General features: G+C 43.2%; 1 protein-coding gene across 3 annotated transcripts in view; it reads right to left on the reverse strand.

The window, feature by feature from the left end:
- MICU1 (mitochondrial calcium uptake 1) overlaps positions 1-16,453 on the reverse strand; it is an 84,632-nt gene that overhangs the window by 49,816 nt on the left and 18,363 nt on the right. For all 3 annotated transcript variants that reach the window (XM_056495597.1, XM_056495596.1, XM_056495598.1), the window contains exons 4-6: positions 15,239-15,410; positions 9,748-9,910; positions 1,896-1,939 (exon numbers count right to left, since the gene is read on the reverse strand). In XM_056495597.1, coding sequence (XP_056351572.1) covers positions 1,896-1,939; positions 9,748-9,910; positions 15,239-15,410 — 379 coding nt within the window. The remainder of the gene's footprint in view (positions 1-1,895; positions 1,940-9,747; positions 9,911-15,238; positions 15,411-16,453) is intronic.

The raw sequence follows: 16,453 nt of genomic DNA on the forward strand, positions 1-16,453 counted from the left end.
TGCTGTCAGATCAATCTACTGTCAGCTTCCTTCATTACCCAGGGAGAGCCAAGGCCAGCTCATTTTATCCTCTCCTCAAATTATCCTCTCACCTGGACATTACCACTGCCCTAATAGCCACAACCAGATGTAGCCAGCCCCAAGGTGTCTTTAAGCAGACAGCCAAGCAAACAAGAACCTCATTTCTTCATTTTCAGAGTACTTCCAGGATGTTATTAGGCTGTAGAAAAACCAGGTCCCAGGAGAAGATAATAATAAAGCAGAGTCCATTGCAGTCCCCTAAATCTGCTGCCTCACTTTCAGGCAATCAAACCACAGCATCCAAGTGCAGCAGCAACATCTGTAAGTTATATAAAAAGCTATTTCAGTCTACTACAGGTCAGAGCCCTGGGTGTTGAGGGGCAAAGAAACAGAAAGTTGAGTTCAAATGATTTGCCTTTGGATCTTTTATCCAGTGTGCTGGGAATCAGCTGCAGAGTGCTTGGGAACAGAAGAGCGATTAGCAAAAATAGTGTGGGATTCAGCACTTCTTCCCTACAAACAAATCTTGTTTATGTAAAGCCTAAGGGATGAGGGTGATAGCTTGACAAGACAGAATGATGAAAGTGAGTGAATGCAAAACAGACTGTCATGAAACCAGAGGGAGAAACACTGAGTATTTTGCAAAGAATATACGTCCTTCCTTTGCTTGGGTTGTTTTTTTAAATCACAAAAAGCAGACATCACGTTTGTGGCAGGGAAGAAAAGAAAACAGGTGTTCATGACATGCTTTGGAGCTTTATGTATCAAAACTATCTGCCAAAATCCACCTCCCTGCTGCCTGTTTTCCAGCAAAGCCCTGCTCTGCTGCCTGGGTAACCAGCACATCCATCCAGTGCTCATGAGAGGGACCCCAGGTATTTGATCATCTTGTTGTTACCTGTCCCTGCTAAAAACAAACCAGGGAATTGCACATGTTCAGCCCACACTGTGTTTATATAAAGCTTTAATTTCCTTTTTTATCCCCATGTTGAGGCTTTCTGGAAATGCCTGACACTCTATGTCAGGTGCACCCTGCAGCAATAGGGGGTGAGATGCTGATGTCCCTTTGAAAGTTTTATTTTCATATGGTTCAGGTGAAAAATGCTGCTAAAAGCTGGAGGACCATTGTGTGCCACTGGTGAAATTATGGAAAATTAACTAACCTGCAGTCATCTGCATCAAGGGGTCCATCTGAGCTGCCAGTCCTGGGGCAGAGCTGCCTTTACCACCCCAGTGGGATTTACAGGATGGATAATTAGGTCTGTGAGATCCATAATAACTAGTGGGATGCTACATGGCTCCACTTTTACAGGGAGACAAAACTAGATCAGAATTTGCTTAAGTTTTACCAACACCTGTCAGGACAGCACAAACACCCAGAAACAGTTGTGCAGTGCTGCAGGAAGAACCTGGGGCTCAAAAGGGAACAGAGAAAGGCTGTTTGATGGGGGGAAATAGAGGAGTAAGACACAGGAAAAAAAACCACAAGAGCATCTCCTTCCTTTAGGAATATGGATTGGGGCTGGAAGGGAAAGGTCCAGTGAGTTTCCCCTGAAATGGTTTTAACTTGTGAGGCTCTCACACAGTCAGAAAGAGCAGCAAAGAAATGTGATTACAACCCATGATTTCCCAGCCCACCAGAATATAGAAAGTGGTAATATTTTGTCTGTAAACATTAAAATAAGGTCCCTTTATAGAAACAATCTTTCTGTCATTTCAGAAAAAGCACTGCAATGCTACTGAAAAACAAAATGCTCAGAAGAGAACACTTGACACAGTTCATTTAACTTACACCCTCACACAGGTAATAACTGAAGGATTCTAGGTCAAAAAAAACATTAAATAAAATACATTTAATAGGCTAATGTGCTCACCTTCCCATCATAGCGTTTCACTATGAATTGGTCCAGGCCCAAGTCTGCAAGAGAAAAGAAATACTTACAGAAAAGAAAGCTTTTATGGCATAAAATTAAGTATTTTTTGTGTTCTCTGATGGAGAGGATTGAAAAGTAAAATGCATAGTCTGAGTGACATGTGTAGAAAACGTGACAGGAGGAAAATTTTATTTAGTTTTGTACATTTTGTATTTTGAACACAAAAAACCAACAAACTCATGGAGTCAGAGAAGAATTTGCCTTCTATAGCAGGGCCAGCAAGAGCCCTGCAACCAACACCTCTCAAGAGCCTAAAACACCCTCCTCAAAGTAGATCCCTGCACTATTAGTATTATTATTATTATTATTACCAGGCAAACATTTCACCTGTGACTCTTGGTGGTTTCAATACCATCTTTTGAATGGCTCACAAATGGAAAAACAAAGACTTGCTCCCATAGCTAAATGGGATATTCCCAAACAAATCCAAAGCTTGCTCATATTTGAGTATAAAACAAATGGATGAAAGGAGATAAGTTGTAGATGCATTTGTATGAGCAGTTATTCAGCTGGATAGGAGAGGGATTGTTTATACCAATAAAGTCTCTGATACCTTCACAAAATACTTATTTATGCTGAAGAAGGGAGAATATCCCAGAATTAGCTGAGTTAAGGTACAAAACTCTCATCTAACCCTTAATGCCAAGCAGTCTGCATCTAACACCAGTAACTGCACATAAAAGCAAGATGACAAAAAAAAAAAATCAGGAAGATTAATTACCTGAGCTTTGCAATCCAAAGTCAGGAAGATGGATCCTGAGAAGAGCTTAAGCAGAACTCAAGCTGAGCATTTTCAGTAAAACTCAGGAGAGTACCAGGCTGATTTTTGGTGCTCTGAGAAATAAAACCTTCCTGAGAGCAACGTCCTGTACATTTTCTGCCACTGTTTATGGTAATCAGCACATTCTCATTTCAATTTAAATTAGAAAATAAGATGAAAAAAACAAAATAAAGCCTTCTCCATGCCTGCTGTGTCACCTGCTTTTGAAAGAGGATAATGAAACCCTTCCTGTCTACTGGAAAGTTCCATGGTATTGTGCAAAAAATGGAATTATTCATTGCTCAAGGGTGACCCCCTTGCCCTTTGTGACCCAAAACAGCCAAAATTCCTCTGCCACCAATTTCAAAGGTCAAGGCAATTGTCACAGGGCTTTCTGCACTTGTGAAAACTCCAACCAGAAAGCACCTTCTCAATATTTCATGGGCCTGATAACAATGCAAATTGCATATTCATAATATTTTCAGTCTTTAATCTTCTGAATTGTGCTCTCCTCTAAGCAGTGGGTATAAATGCAGTAAGTATTGGTGCATTTAGAGGAAGGATTTGTCTGATAAATGTGATTATTTGACTACAGACACTTTATGTGGTCAGAGCTCACCCTGACCATCCATCTGGATGGTGACTTAAGCTGAGCTTATGTCCCTGTGTCATAATAAAGTCATTTCTCAGGAACACCTCCTCTTCCCATGCCAGGGAAGGCTGCTGAAAGACAGATCTCTGACAGCCTGACATTATACATGTACTCATGGAAAGCCAAAAAAAGGCCATGGGTTAAAAATAGCAAGTGAAAGTATGTCTTAATGGCACCCCCAGCAACTGGACACTGGGAAAGCAAACAGGTTTCAATAGAGAGCCAAAGTGAATGGATGATTGTGTAGAGAACAGTAAAAAGATGAGCTGATAACTGTCATTTTATTTCTAAAAACACAATATATTTCTAAATCTTTATAATAAATATTCATGTAATAAATATGGGAATAATAAATATTAAAATATTTAAAATATTTAAATATTTTCCAACTCAGATGATTCTACAATTGTACTACAAGCACATTGGTTCCCACCTGTGTTCTGTATGGCCACCCTCCCAGCCATGCACAACATCCCTTCTCCTCTGCTACATTAATGAAGCTGAATTCCTCTGTGAAATTCCCCTTACATAGATCCTAAGAAGCCAATTTAAGAGCTGAAAAGAAGAATTTATGCTTAATACATACACTTTTACTCTATGCATTTTCCTTTTCCCAGTACAGTTTTATTTTCCTTTTAAAGGACTTAGCTGCCTGTTTTTCCCCAAGCCATTAAACCTGGCAAAAGGACACCAACAAAGAAGGTTTGCTGCCTGATTTTACATAAAAAATGTAATTTAAAGAAGCTTTTCCCCCAAGATGCTGCAATAGGAATTCAGCATTTGTGTAGGCTGACAAGCCAATGGGAACACTGGAGGGATGAGGACAATCACAGCTGAACAGGGGAAGGGAAGAATGTCAGTTATTACACCTCTGCTTTTCAAAAGGCAATGTTCTGTTAAACCACACTCCCAAGACAAACAGCCCCTGGCTGGGCTATTGCTGCTGAGCTGCAGGAACACAGGCTAATAGGCATGTTGAATCAGGAAAAAAGAGCTTTTCCACCTTTCACTGAAGAGCAGGGGTGAAAAAGCATTCTCCCAGAAGTGCCTGAAAGGATTTCCTCAAGAGATGCAGGAATGAAATCCAGGAGTCATTTCAGGAAGATACCTCAAGCTTTCCTGGGACACACACCATGGCTAGTCTGGATTCAAGTGACTACCCAGAGCTCCACTTGTTGTTTCTGTTGAACAAACTCAGAGTTTGCACCATGACCTGCCCCAGAATACATTTATATTTACTGAGACCCTGCACAACACCTCCTTTCCCTACACATCCCTTCTGCTCCTGCAGCAAAGGGCTCTGCACCAGCCACTCACTGCCAGCAGCATTCCAGTGACCTGCAATGATTCCAAACCAGCTTCCCTGGAATGTTTAACTACCACTGTTTATTACTCCCACAAATTCTGATGCCACCCAAATAAACAGCAGAACTGCCATGGAGGATCTAAGCACATAGCACCACTAGAAATGTTATTTCAGAGTAGACTGACACCATTTACTCACCAATACCAGGGATATAGGCTGCCACTTTTATTCATGTGATGGTACTTTCACTTTAAAAATGATTCAATATAAAGCAAAAATTACTTGACACTCACTGCCTGCCACAATGGGGAAAAGAGGGTATTCAACAGCAGAACTGTACTCCCTGCATTTACTTTTCTCATTTTGGGCTGGGGAGGATGTTTTCATGGAGAAAGAATGAATTATGTAAAGGAAAAAAACACAGAATAACTTGTTCTTACTCTTGTTCAACAATAGCCAGAATCTAAAATCAAATGCTTATTATATTCCTATTGATTAACAAAAACATACTTTCCATGGATTTTCTCAAAGGCAGCTAATTACCACACTTGATAAATATGCAGACAATTACTAAGCTCTTCATGTTATCTTGTAAAAATAAATCCATAGGCAGTAGGTTATAGACTGCAGTTCTAAAAATCATTGAAAAAACAAGCTTCCAGCAGAAGGACAATTATATTGTGCCAAGAACACAGTTGAGATCAATTAGAAACCACCATGATTTCCTCTGGGATACCATCAGCTTCTCACTGATGGAAAAACCTTTTAAATTCCTTCCAGTCTTTATATACTTGTCAGATTTTTCACATTATTTGGGTAACATTCACTCACGATCTGCTTTTCACCCCCCACTGCTTAATATATAACATGGACTCTTTTTTTGCCAGCAGATGAATAAAAGGGCTAATTATGAAGACTGAAGAGCCTGCTAACTGTGCTTGTGATATGCCACATTATGGCAGGAGAAAATGCTGGAGCAAGCTTTCCCCTCCAGAGCTCTAATCCAGCTTCTGATTGTTGTGTTCAGAGTATTTCCCCCCTGAATCTAAAATGTAATCTGCAAGCAAACAATGAGCTGCCTGAGACTTCTCAGGGGACAACAGGCTGGGGTTTGGGTTCAAGTCCAGGACAGAAGGATCAAGGGACTTGGGTCTCATCTATCTCCTCTTCTCCAACAAGCCAGAGTCTCCCTGTGAGACATCCATTCCTAACACACCTGGCCAGCCACACCTGCATGGAAGCCCTCAATTATGTGACTTTCAGCACATTCATGTAAATGCATCTCTTGCTCCTCCTTGGCTCTTTTCCTCACATCAGGCATGGATGATTCTTGCCCAGGCATTATGTACTTCTACAGAAGAACAGCCCCACCTTGTTCAGGAGACAATTGGTGTTACCTCTCACTCACATCCTTGCTCTGAAGAGCTCTTCAGACAGAGCAGATGTACTGGGGAAGAACAGAGAGTGAATTCCCAGAAGGACTGGAATCCCCTGATCTCTAACTTCCTTCTAAGTCTTAAATATCCCAGCTGACCACTCTGTGAAACTTTAAGGACCTGTACCAGCCCAGGGAGTTCTCTCCTCCTCGTTACATGAGTGCTTGTCTCAGCTCCTGGCTGCTGGTTCTACAGGAAATCAGATCCATATTTCATAAACTTTAATCAAAATTACAAATAATCACTCACCCATTGTACTACCCTAGAGGCCAGCTTGTGCTCAGTTTCTCATGCAGTTCAGATATGGAAAACAAACCATTTCTAACAGGAGCAGCAAGCTGTGCACTCTGATGCAGCCACCAGGAATCAGCTCTGTCCTTCATGGCTCCTTTCCTCTGTCACCATCCCATGCCCAGAGCCTGCAGGGACACAGCTGCTGCTTCTGCCTGGGCTTCAGCAGCATGTTTAGGGTCTCCTGCATTCAAACAAAAAACCAGCCCAACCAAAAAACTTTCCAGGAGTTCTGATATTTGAGCTGCTGCTCATTATGCAGTGAAACTTGAAATGCATCTTTCCTATGGCAGGAGTCTGGGATAACCAGAGAGGTTAATAGAGGAATGGAAGAGCAGAACTGGTTTGGGAAGAACCTGCCCTCATTACAGCATGCTGGGATGAGATACAAGATGTATTTTTTACCTCTTTCAGTCCTTGTTGCAAAAGCCATAGGAAAACTAATAGTGGCTGAGCATGACACAGCTCCTTCCTAGTCCAGGATGCTCCAAAATACTCACTTTCCTCAGGAAACAGTCAGTGCAGAATGGACCCTGATAAACTTGGGAAAATGGAGGGAACCCATACAATTCCCACCAAAGACAGAGTAGTTTCAGCTTATTTGGGACTGGGGTTGCAAGGAAGCACCAGGCAGGAAACAGCCATCCCTTCTCATCCACTTGCCTCTCAGGTACAAGAGAACGTGGGAGAAAAAAAATAATACAGGACTGCAGGGAGCAGAAATCACCACCCACGCCTCTCCTGGCACTTGAACTTTCCAGATAGCACAGAAAGAAATTATTTTTTTAAAGCAGCTTTCAAGTTTAATGCCATTCTTTGGCTTTGTCTGACAAACCATTCCAAGCTCAGCAAGCTCGTGTCATTCCTTAAGCACAGCTTGCCTACTTGGGAATGCTGTGGCAGGAATTTTGACTGAACCAGAGAAAACAATCTAGAGGAGCTGAGGAATTGGAATTCATTTTCCCCAAGCTAGCAAAATGCAGGCTAGAATTAAACTGACACTTTATTGACAATAAATCAAACTTTCCCCTACGTAATCCATAAAAATGAATCAGGCACACGATACCTTCACAGTAGATGAGCAGTTTAAAAATAAATACAACAGGGACTCAGCTACCTCATTACTCCAGATCACTTACATTCCACAGTGTTTTCTCTCCATAAAACAGCAGAGGCATTTACAAGAAGTTACTCCCTGAAATTACACTGAAGGATTACCAAGAGGTTTCCCAGGAACACACCAGGCTGCATCACAACCCCTGGGAACACCCTGGGATGGAGGCAGGATGCTCCAGCCCCAGTGGAGGGCACACCCAAGTCGTGACTCAGGAAGAAAGCAGCCCCAGCATTTCCCAGCTAACCTGTAACCTCAATTATCCTATGAGTCAAAAGCAGCAGCAGGGTGTGAAGTACAGAACTCCTCTGGCCAGCAGGTAGCACTCTTTGTTTTCAATTTCTGGTCTGAAAACCAGACCTATCTTCCTTTTATTTTTTACTACCAGCTTTAAAAACATTTGAGAACAAGGTTATGGCTGGTTTGACTTTATTGTAGCAATAAGTGTTTTACTCTTCTACTGTTCATTATGTATTAAAAAATCCCATTTACTGTGATTGTAAAGATGTACAGAGCTGGTAAGGAACAACCACCCTAGAGCAGCTCCATCTAGAAGCAAATCCACAATGGTAAGAGTTCTGAAGACAGATTTTTCAACTCAGCAAAATCCAAGATGCCTCCCTTCCTACTCTGCTGCTGATGGGCAGCCCAAGCTCAGCTTCTATCCCATTCCACTTGCTAAAAGCACCTAAGACCACTTTCTTCCCTTACAAACTGCTGTGTGCTGTGGCTGGCAGCATTTGCAGGCTTCATGGGGCCATTTCAACAGCCAGGATAACAATGGGAAGTGAGTGGCTAAGACTGATGAATTATTATTTCCCATTAGTCACCTCTGTTTGCCTCTGAGCCAGGTGTTTGCTGAGCATTCTTCCACCTTTTTGCTGTACACACCCTAAAATGAACCAAGTAAGTGGAAGAAGTAAAAGAGGAATCAGATGTATTGAAATGGAACACAGGATGTTTTCAGTTTTTCAACTTCCAGACAGGTGCTACTGCTTTTCAGTAGCAGTAGTTCAAGAAGTTTGAGATAGACAAGATGGTAACCTACAGCAATTAATTAACATGGAAACTACAGCCATTTCCAGGGCCTGATTGAATCCTAAATGTCAATTCACCTACATGCTTTAAACACTAATGCCAGGATTATTTTTTTTTCCCTCCTGCACACACTTCATATTGTTATTTTCTAAGCACAAGGGTACACAGTATTTATTTAGCAGCTGTCACCTAAGATATCAAAACAGTTTCACAATTTGGACAAAAACCCTGCAGTCAAGAAGTTAATATTTGGGGGCTGAAGTTCTTCATTAATGTCTGCAGAGACAAGGGAAGTTTTAATTTGTCAAAAGCCTGTTTCATTCTTTGAGATACAATGTGGGAGACCAAGAAACATGATCTCCCACTTCCCACCCCAATGGAATCCAGACAAAGTCTCCTGCTACCCCACCAACACCAAATATTCAGTACACAGCTTCCAGACAAGAGCAAGGTGTCTCTCTCCCACTTGTAGATTGCCAAACCCCCCCATGTACCACAAAAAATTTAAAGATGGCAGAGATGAGCCCTACCCTGACCAGCAGCACCACATGGGGCTGCCTCAACCCCTTCAGAACATTTAGGTTGGAAAACACCTGTAAGATCATCTATTCCAGCCTTTATTGCTGATGTTTCCCTTGCCAAATCAACCTCCTTGTGTAGGTTTAGGAAGTGTTTCTGTCACAATTAATTTGGCCATAAATAAGAGATTCAATTCAAGCAGCCTGGTTTATTAATAGGCTCCTAGGTAAACAGTAATGGGATGATTTCACCCAGTGAGTTCCATCCTAAGCTGCAGAAATTATTGGTCAGAGAACTGAGCAATCCAAATTCCCAACCAATCATATGTGTTTACCCAGGAAACTTCAAGCTCTACATAAAAGGAGGGCACCAGAATAAAACTCTTTTGTCACATGGATACAGAGTGCTGGTGTCTTTGTCTCAGACCCAGCACCAATCAACATCACATGTTTCAGGTAATCTTTCCCTATTAAATACAGGAGAAAGGCAGCCCATCTGCTCCTCAGGGGCTCACAGCAGCCAGATCTCAAACAGCACTTTGGGAAACATGAAAGGGCTCAGGCTAATTTTGTGCTTGGAGCAGGAGAGCTTCAGGAGAGGCTGGGAAGTTGACAGGCCAGGTGAGCAGAGACTGGGGAGCACCAGTTCCCCTGATCAGCACCCACACCCCACTCACTCTCTGGCTGTTTCTCGTTGGGGGTGATGGATCTCACGAAATCCTGCGGGGTCATGAAAACCTCGGACTCGCCGTGCTCGTTGATGACCTTCAGCGTGGCAAAGTACCTGAAGATTTTGTCTGGTGTGGAGTAGGCTCTGATCCTGTTCTCATATTCCATCACCTGGAAATGAAATGTAGCCAGCATTAGTGTATCCTGTCCCCGCCCCACACTGACTCTTAGTCCTCAAAGAGATTTGCCACAGGAAAAGTTGTGTGCAGCAACACAACTCTCGACTCTTTTGGCATTATTCCCTTCAAAAACACCTAGGAAAATTGGATGTATCAGCTGCTGATGTCCTAGGATTAAGAACAAACACTAAAAATCTTTATTATGAATAAATTTAGACTGTTTATGGTGGCAGAGGAAAAACAAATTCACAAAATCCCTGAAGGTGCTTTAAAAACATGAGCATAAGAAAAGACACTGGCATCCTATTTGTGAATCTAAAGCAACCCAACATTTTAACCACAGCGTTGAAAGGTTTGATTTGTGATTAATATGTGAAGGAAAAGTCTTGGAAGGCTGGGAAGAACCTTTACTTTCAAGCAGAGTCTTGGAAAAAAATCACTTGGAGCCACAGCTGGCTGCTCAGTCACCCAAGCTCATTTTTTCCTCTTTTCTATCACATTGGCAGAATTCCCCAAAACTCAGTCCTCTCTACCAATCTGCTTGTTCCTAACTCTGCCAGCAGTGATTTTTTTTTTTCTAGAATCAGCTTCCCCCCAAACAGCTGGAATTAATCAAAGACAACAGACAGATTTTCTAAACAAAATCCCAGTACAAGGCCACAAGGGTGGAAAAAGGCACAGACACCTACACTTCATAATGTATTAGCACAGAAAACTTTCCTCCTTACTTCAGCTTTTCATTCCTGCATTATATGCTGTGTTTAACAGTCCATAATGTACTTGAAACCTGCAGCTGGCCAAGAGCCACAGGAGGAAAAGATCCCAATGATGTGCTGCAAGAGAACAGGCAAGATCAAGGGTACTGCCAAGGCAGCTCTAGATCATTCCTGGCTTTGATCCTGGCTCAGCCTTGTCCTTAAATTCCTCAACAACTTCCTCAGCCTGATGTTTATCAGACAGAAAACACCCTCTCTAGTTCTTCCTATTTCTAGGATTTAAAAAAAAAAAAAAAGCCAAATGTTTTGAATCCCCCAAGCCAGGCTTTGGTAAAGCAAAGCCTCTCTCCTCTTTATTTGCCCCAGCTCAGATCTCTAGCAATGCAACCACAGATGACATTATCTAGAATAACAGTTCCTAAAGCACCACCACAGCTTTCCAGAATCCATATATCCTTGCATCAACCACTACAGACAGTTCCCTCCCTCATGCAGGAGAAACTTTTTTGCTCCTAGGCCCTTTGCACTTCTAATCAACAAACCTAATCCCACATTTATTGCTTCAGTCCACAAGGTTCTGTGCAGCTAAGGGCATTGGAATGAGGACAATTGCTTTATTGCCAAGCTCCAAGTCCCAGTAAAAGATGACACCCACTTTTCCAGCTCTGTCTACTGCTCCCACCTGGCAGGAGGCAGCTCCTTATGCTGAAGTGATCTGTCGTTTGTGGGTGCAGGTCCATATCTCACTCCTGCCTGACTATAACACCCCACCCAGCTTAATCACTCAGACACAGCTCAGTATTTTCACCTTCAAGGAAGACAAATAAACCCAAGGACAGTATGAAACCCTAGACTGGAGCCAAGAGCAGACACCACAGACCACACCCAACTCCCTCCATCCATGGCAACCCTTCACCACTAGCCTGCTTTCTAGCTAAAAAAACTCATTAGCCAATTTTTCCAAGCCTGTGGAAAAATTTCTTGCAAGGCACTATCAAATGCTTTCCCTCCACCCAGCTGGGCACAACTCAACAACCTCACTGCTGCACCAGAGACAGGAGTCCTGACATTTCTGTCAGTAAAACCATGTTTCATTTTAGCCCACCTGACTTCATACCCACCATGGCTCTTCCCTCTGCCTCCATTTTAAGCCCCTGCTAAGATGCTACTGTCAGGCTTGCTGCTTTCAGGTGTTTTTCTCCTCATGTTTAGAATATATAGAGTATTACTTCCACAGCAACAACAGCTTACTAACATAGGCTAAAAACCACATCTCCTGTCTCAGCCTACAGCACAAAAATGCACCATCTAGACCAAAAAGATGCTTTTTAGCATCTCACAGGCTGCTTTCATCACAACTGAAATCTCACTTCTTGCACAAGCTTCCCTACAAGAAGGGAGCAAATGCAGCTTCTTCCCTTTTGCCTGCAGCTGAACTCACAATTACATCATTCTTGGTAATGAGCTAATCAGCTGGCAAAAACTGATAAATGTTGCAGCCCAGCTCTGACGGCAAGGCTGGGTGCAACACGAAGCCAGGTCAAGAAGGGAACAGCCAAGATGCTGCAAATGGGGGAAGCCTCACTTATTCATGGTGCTGAACATCAAGTGGGTGGTAACAGGAGTGGCCTGATCCCCAAAACAAATGTGGAGTTGAGATTTGGGTGCAGACAACCCTTTGTGAGGGGTTTTTGCACTGCTTCAAAGCAACCTGCACTGAAAATCATGCCAGGAAAGTATCTCCTCTCCTGACTTCTCACCTTTCTCTAATGCAAACCAGTCCTCAATGCAAGGAAGACCACTCAAAATTCTCATCCTGCCCCCAGAACTGCAGCCTCATGTAATCAGGCACCTCCAGAAAGATATGACCAAAGGGAAAAATCCCTTTTCTGCATTTATTTGCAGAGCATGTACTGAAGGAGAAAGACAAGTAAGTAATCCCTGTTGCTCTACCAGAGTGAAGGTGTGTTGAGACTGTCAATGTTTATGCTAAGCCTCAGGTTAAAAGAAAAAAAAAACCCTAAATCCTATGCTGACATGAAAATAAAGCTCTAAATTAACATCTCAAGGCACAGAGCACCACCAGGGCTTCCCTGACTATGCAACAGCACAGGGCAAATTAATTAGGACTCATTTTCTTTGTGCTTCCTCCTGTGACACACACCCAAATGAAGGCTCAGCACGAGGAACATCCCAAGGCAAGGTACCTGCAGGACCCAAACACTGCCAGAACATCTTGGTAAGTCAGCTCTACTGCTGCATGTTAATTTTAGCAAGTTAATTAACACATCAGCTCACCCCCATCCTTTATTACAGCTCATTAGCCTTCAAACTATATTGAAGCACTCAAGTCATTTTTTTTCCTTTTCTGCCCTACATATCCAGGGCCTCCACACTGCACAGACAACACGTGCTTGGGAACCATCCACACACAATCCCAACACCTGAGAGTGGTTTGTGCTTCAGCTTCCCCCTCTCACTGGATCACTATTTAAAACAGCAATGTCAAACTTAATTTATTGCTTCACCACTAATCATCACCTTCATTAAAAGCAACATTAGGATAACAAACAAGTGTTAAACACTTCCAATTAGGCTTAATTTTTTTTTTTTGCAAGGAAAATCCCACGCTAGTTTCAATTAATTAGGGGAAGAGCTGGGAAGAGTTTTTACTGTGGGTGGTGGTTTGTTGGGGTTTTCTTAAACACTAGAAGAGTCAGGAATCCCTGAGGTGCTACACAATTAGGGGAGCAGGGGCACACCTTCCCCTGTCATCTGAGCTGGCCACATTCAAACGCAGCTCCCAAGGTGACTCACTGCAGCAGCTGCTGATCAAACACTGAGCCCACAGGAGAGCTGCTCAGACAGGGAGCAGGCACCTGGGACAGTACCTGGCACATCCTGCCTTTAGAGGAGCTCTTGCAACATTGGCATTCAGGCCACACAAGGTACATTCTGTCTCCAGGCTGCAGAGAAAAGGCTTGTGTTGGCACAAAGATGATGGGGCTGTCCCCAAGGAAATTGCTGCTCCTGAGCTCCTGCCAGAGGAGGGCAGACTGGGATGAGAAGGGATGCAGGCCACACACTACTCTCATCTTTTGGGCACACCTGGCTTGTGGCTTATTTGGAAATTATGGCCATATTCCTCCCTGACTAGTTTGGGAAGGAAAGAGCTGGTCAACACAGGTGTGTCTCTAATATTAAACTGGAACAACAGTCCTTGCCTGTAAAAAAAAACTTCCTCTGGCTTCCCCAGCCAGCAGCCACATGAGACAAAAATGAAACTTTACACTCACTGTATTCAAAAGTAAGAGTGGGGATGGAGGTGGACTGTGGTTTGCTCTCTGCAGCCTGCCTCCATCTGCTGACACTGGAAAAAACCAATAACCTGCTTTTCTTGAGTGGTACTGGCAAGAGCTGGAGCTGTCAGAGCACCTGCCACCCAAGCGCCACGAAAATCAGCAGCTTCCAAGAACCCACATTCCTGGATGATTCTGAGTGAGTACCTCAGCACAGCATCTTATTACCTAACTTCACTGAGCTGCCACCAGCATGTCACAACAGGACAGAGTCTGGAGCCCCAAATACCACCAGGCACTTGAAACCTCAAGTTGTGTAATCTTTTCTGACCAGGAACCAAAATGATTCAGCAGCTTCAAAGGAAACAGCTCTTAATTTTTCATGAGAAGCTGTTAAGCCACTATATGTGACTACCCACAATTTAACAGCTAATGAGATGCAATCTCCAGAATACAGGCTTAAAAATAAATATCAGAAGCAAGTCATAACAAAATGGGAGTAGATGCTCTTCACTATTCCTTTCTCCTCTTTGGTGCTGCAAAGGTATTACATCATCCAACACAGGCCTATAAAACTGACATCCAGATGGGCTTAAAAAATAAAATACTGCTGTCTGCCAGCTCCCAGTTACAGGATTCTGTCAGATCAAATTACACATCCTTTAATAACAGTGGTTTCAGATAGAGCCAAACCAGTTGTCAGTTGTGAGGAGCCCAAAGCTCCTGGAACTGCCCAAGAGTGAAGGCAAGTCACAAGTTTATTACTCAAGTATTCCTCCTCTTGAAAATGTGTCTGATCTGAAAATGAAATAGCCAGAAGCATCAAGAAAGAGCCAGGACTAGCCAAGAAGGGGGACTGAGGCTGTACTTCAGCAAGTACATTTGCAAAGGTTAATTAAATGAAGAACTGAAGCACACCTTTCCTGTAACCCTCCCTTCCACATTCATCCTCTACTCCTTCCAGCATGCACTGTGTATATTCACAGGCAAAAGGATGGACTCAGACACACATGCTGAATATCCCAGATGCTTTAAAAGCTTTGGCACCAATTCCCTGCTTTGCATGCATCATCCTACCAGCCATCAGTGCAGAAGCCTTGATTATCTTGGACATGCAAGTGCAGGTGGGAAAAGAGGTCTCCATTTCAGAGGAACATACAAGTTTGGAAAGTTTGGAAGTTTCAGCCTACAGAAACTCATGGCAACATGCAGACAAAGTAGCTTCCCAAAACAGTAAGGTCCCTTAGAAAATAAAGACAGGTACAGAGCAAGTTTTCTCTCTTTGAAGATGCCCAAGTTTGGTACCTTGCGGTCCCTGAACCCGGAACGTTTCTTCTTCTTCCCTTCGGGCGGCGCCTCCTCATCGCCCGAGGCCACCGCCCTCCTGCCGCTGCTCTCCTCCTCCTCCTCCTCGTGCTTCACCTTCTCCCCCGGCTCTGCCCTCGGGCCGTGTCTGACTGAGTCTTCAGCGTAAGCTCTGCTCCAGGGAAAAGAAAACAGCCCTTTAGGAAGTGACAGAACCATCCTGCCGGGCTCCACCTGAGTGCAACCTGGTTACAATTCGGTGGGGAGGGCTGCAAAGTAAAAGTAAAGAAGTGACTAGTCCCCTAAATTCCCTAGTCCCCTTGAAATTCAGTGTGCTTTCTCCCCTGTTGTGAGCTAATTTCCACCCCACGACAAAACCCAGACTAATGGTCACAGTAAGTTTTCCCAGTCCAAATCAGTGAATTATGACACCCTCTCCCAAAAACTAGACATGCAAGGAACACCGGGAGAAGGGCATATCATACCTCCTCTAGCACTAAATTCCACCTCTGCTTCCCCAGAAAGATAGATAAAGTGACAGAAATGTGTTTTACCATCAGCACTGCAGGATTCAGGATGAACAACCTTTTGTTTCAGCTCAGCTGATTTATTTTCTATCTCCAGCAGCTGACAGGCTGTTTTATCCCCTTCTTCCACCAATGACTCTTCTAAACTCCAGAGCTGCAGGATTTGTGACAACAAAACTGGAGTTGTTTGTCCTCAGGGTTGAAATAAAACTCTACCAGAGCACAGGACCCTTTTTCCCTTGCTGTTCAAATACAAAGATCTTCAGGCAACTCTTTTCCATAGACCAAGACTCAACACTTCAAATCAGAGTCAGGAGCAACTCACAGAACTGCAACTGGCAATGGGATGATTAAATAAAAAGCAGGACAAATCCCTAAGCCAAACAATGCTCTGGTTTTTCCATGCTTTACTTGTAAAGCAGTTTAGAATCAGACAGAGCTCAGACCACATTAACATCAGTGAAATGATAATCTCTGAGGATCCGTTAACATGTCACAAGCAACAAAGCCAACGGTTTGACAAAATTATTTCTCTTTCTAAAGGACTCAAACAGCTCAGGGAAACATCCCAGCCTGCCCATAATTTAAGCAAATCTGCCTTTACTTTGCATTCCTGGTGCTTTATTTTGGACTAATCACAGGGTATGGAGTTTACACACAGGTGCTGCTCCTTGGCCACTTTGGTACT

The sequence above is a fragment of the Oenanthe melanoleuca genome, chromosome 6 (genome assembly GCF_029582105.1).
Source record: "Oenanthe melanoleuca isolate GR-GAL-2019-014 chromosome 6, OMel1.0, whole genome shotgun sequence".
NCBI classification, from domain to species: domain Eukaryota; kingdom Metazoa; phylum Chordata; class Aves; order Passeriformes; family Muscicapidae; genus Oenanthe; species Oenanthe melanoleuca.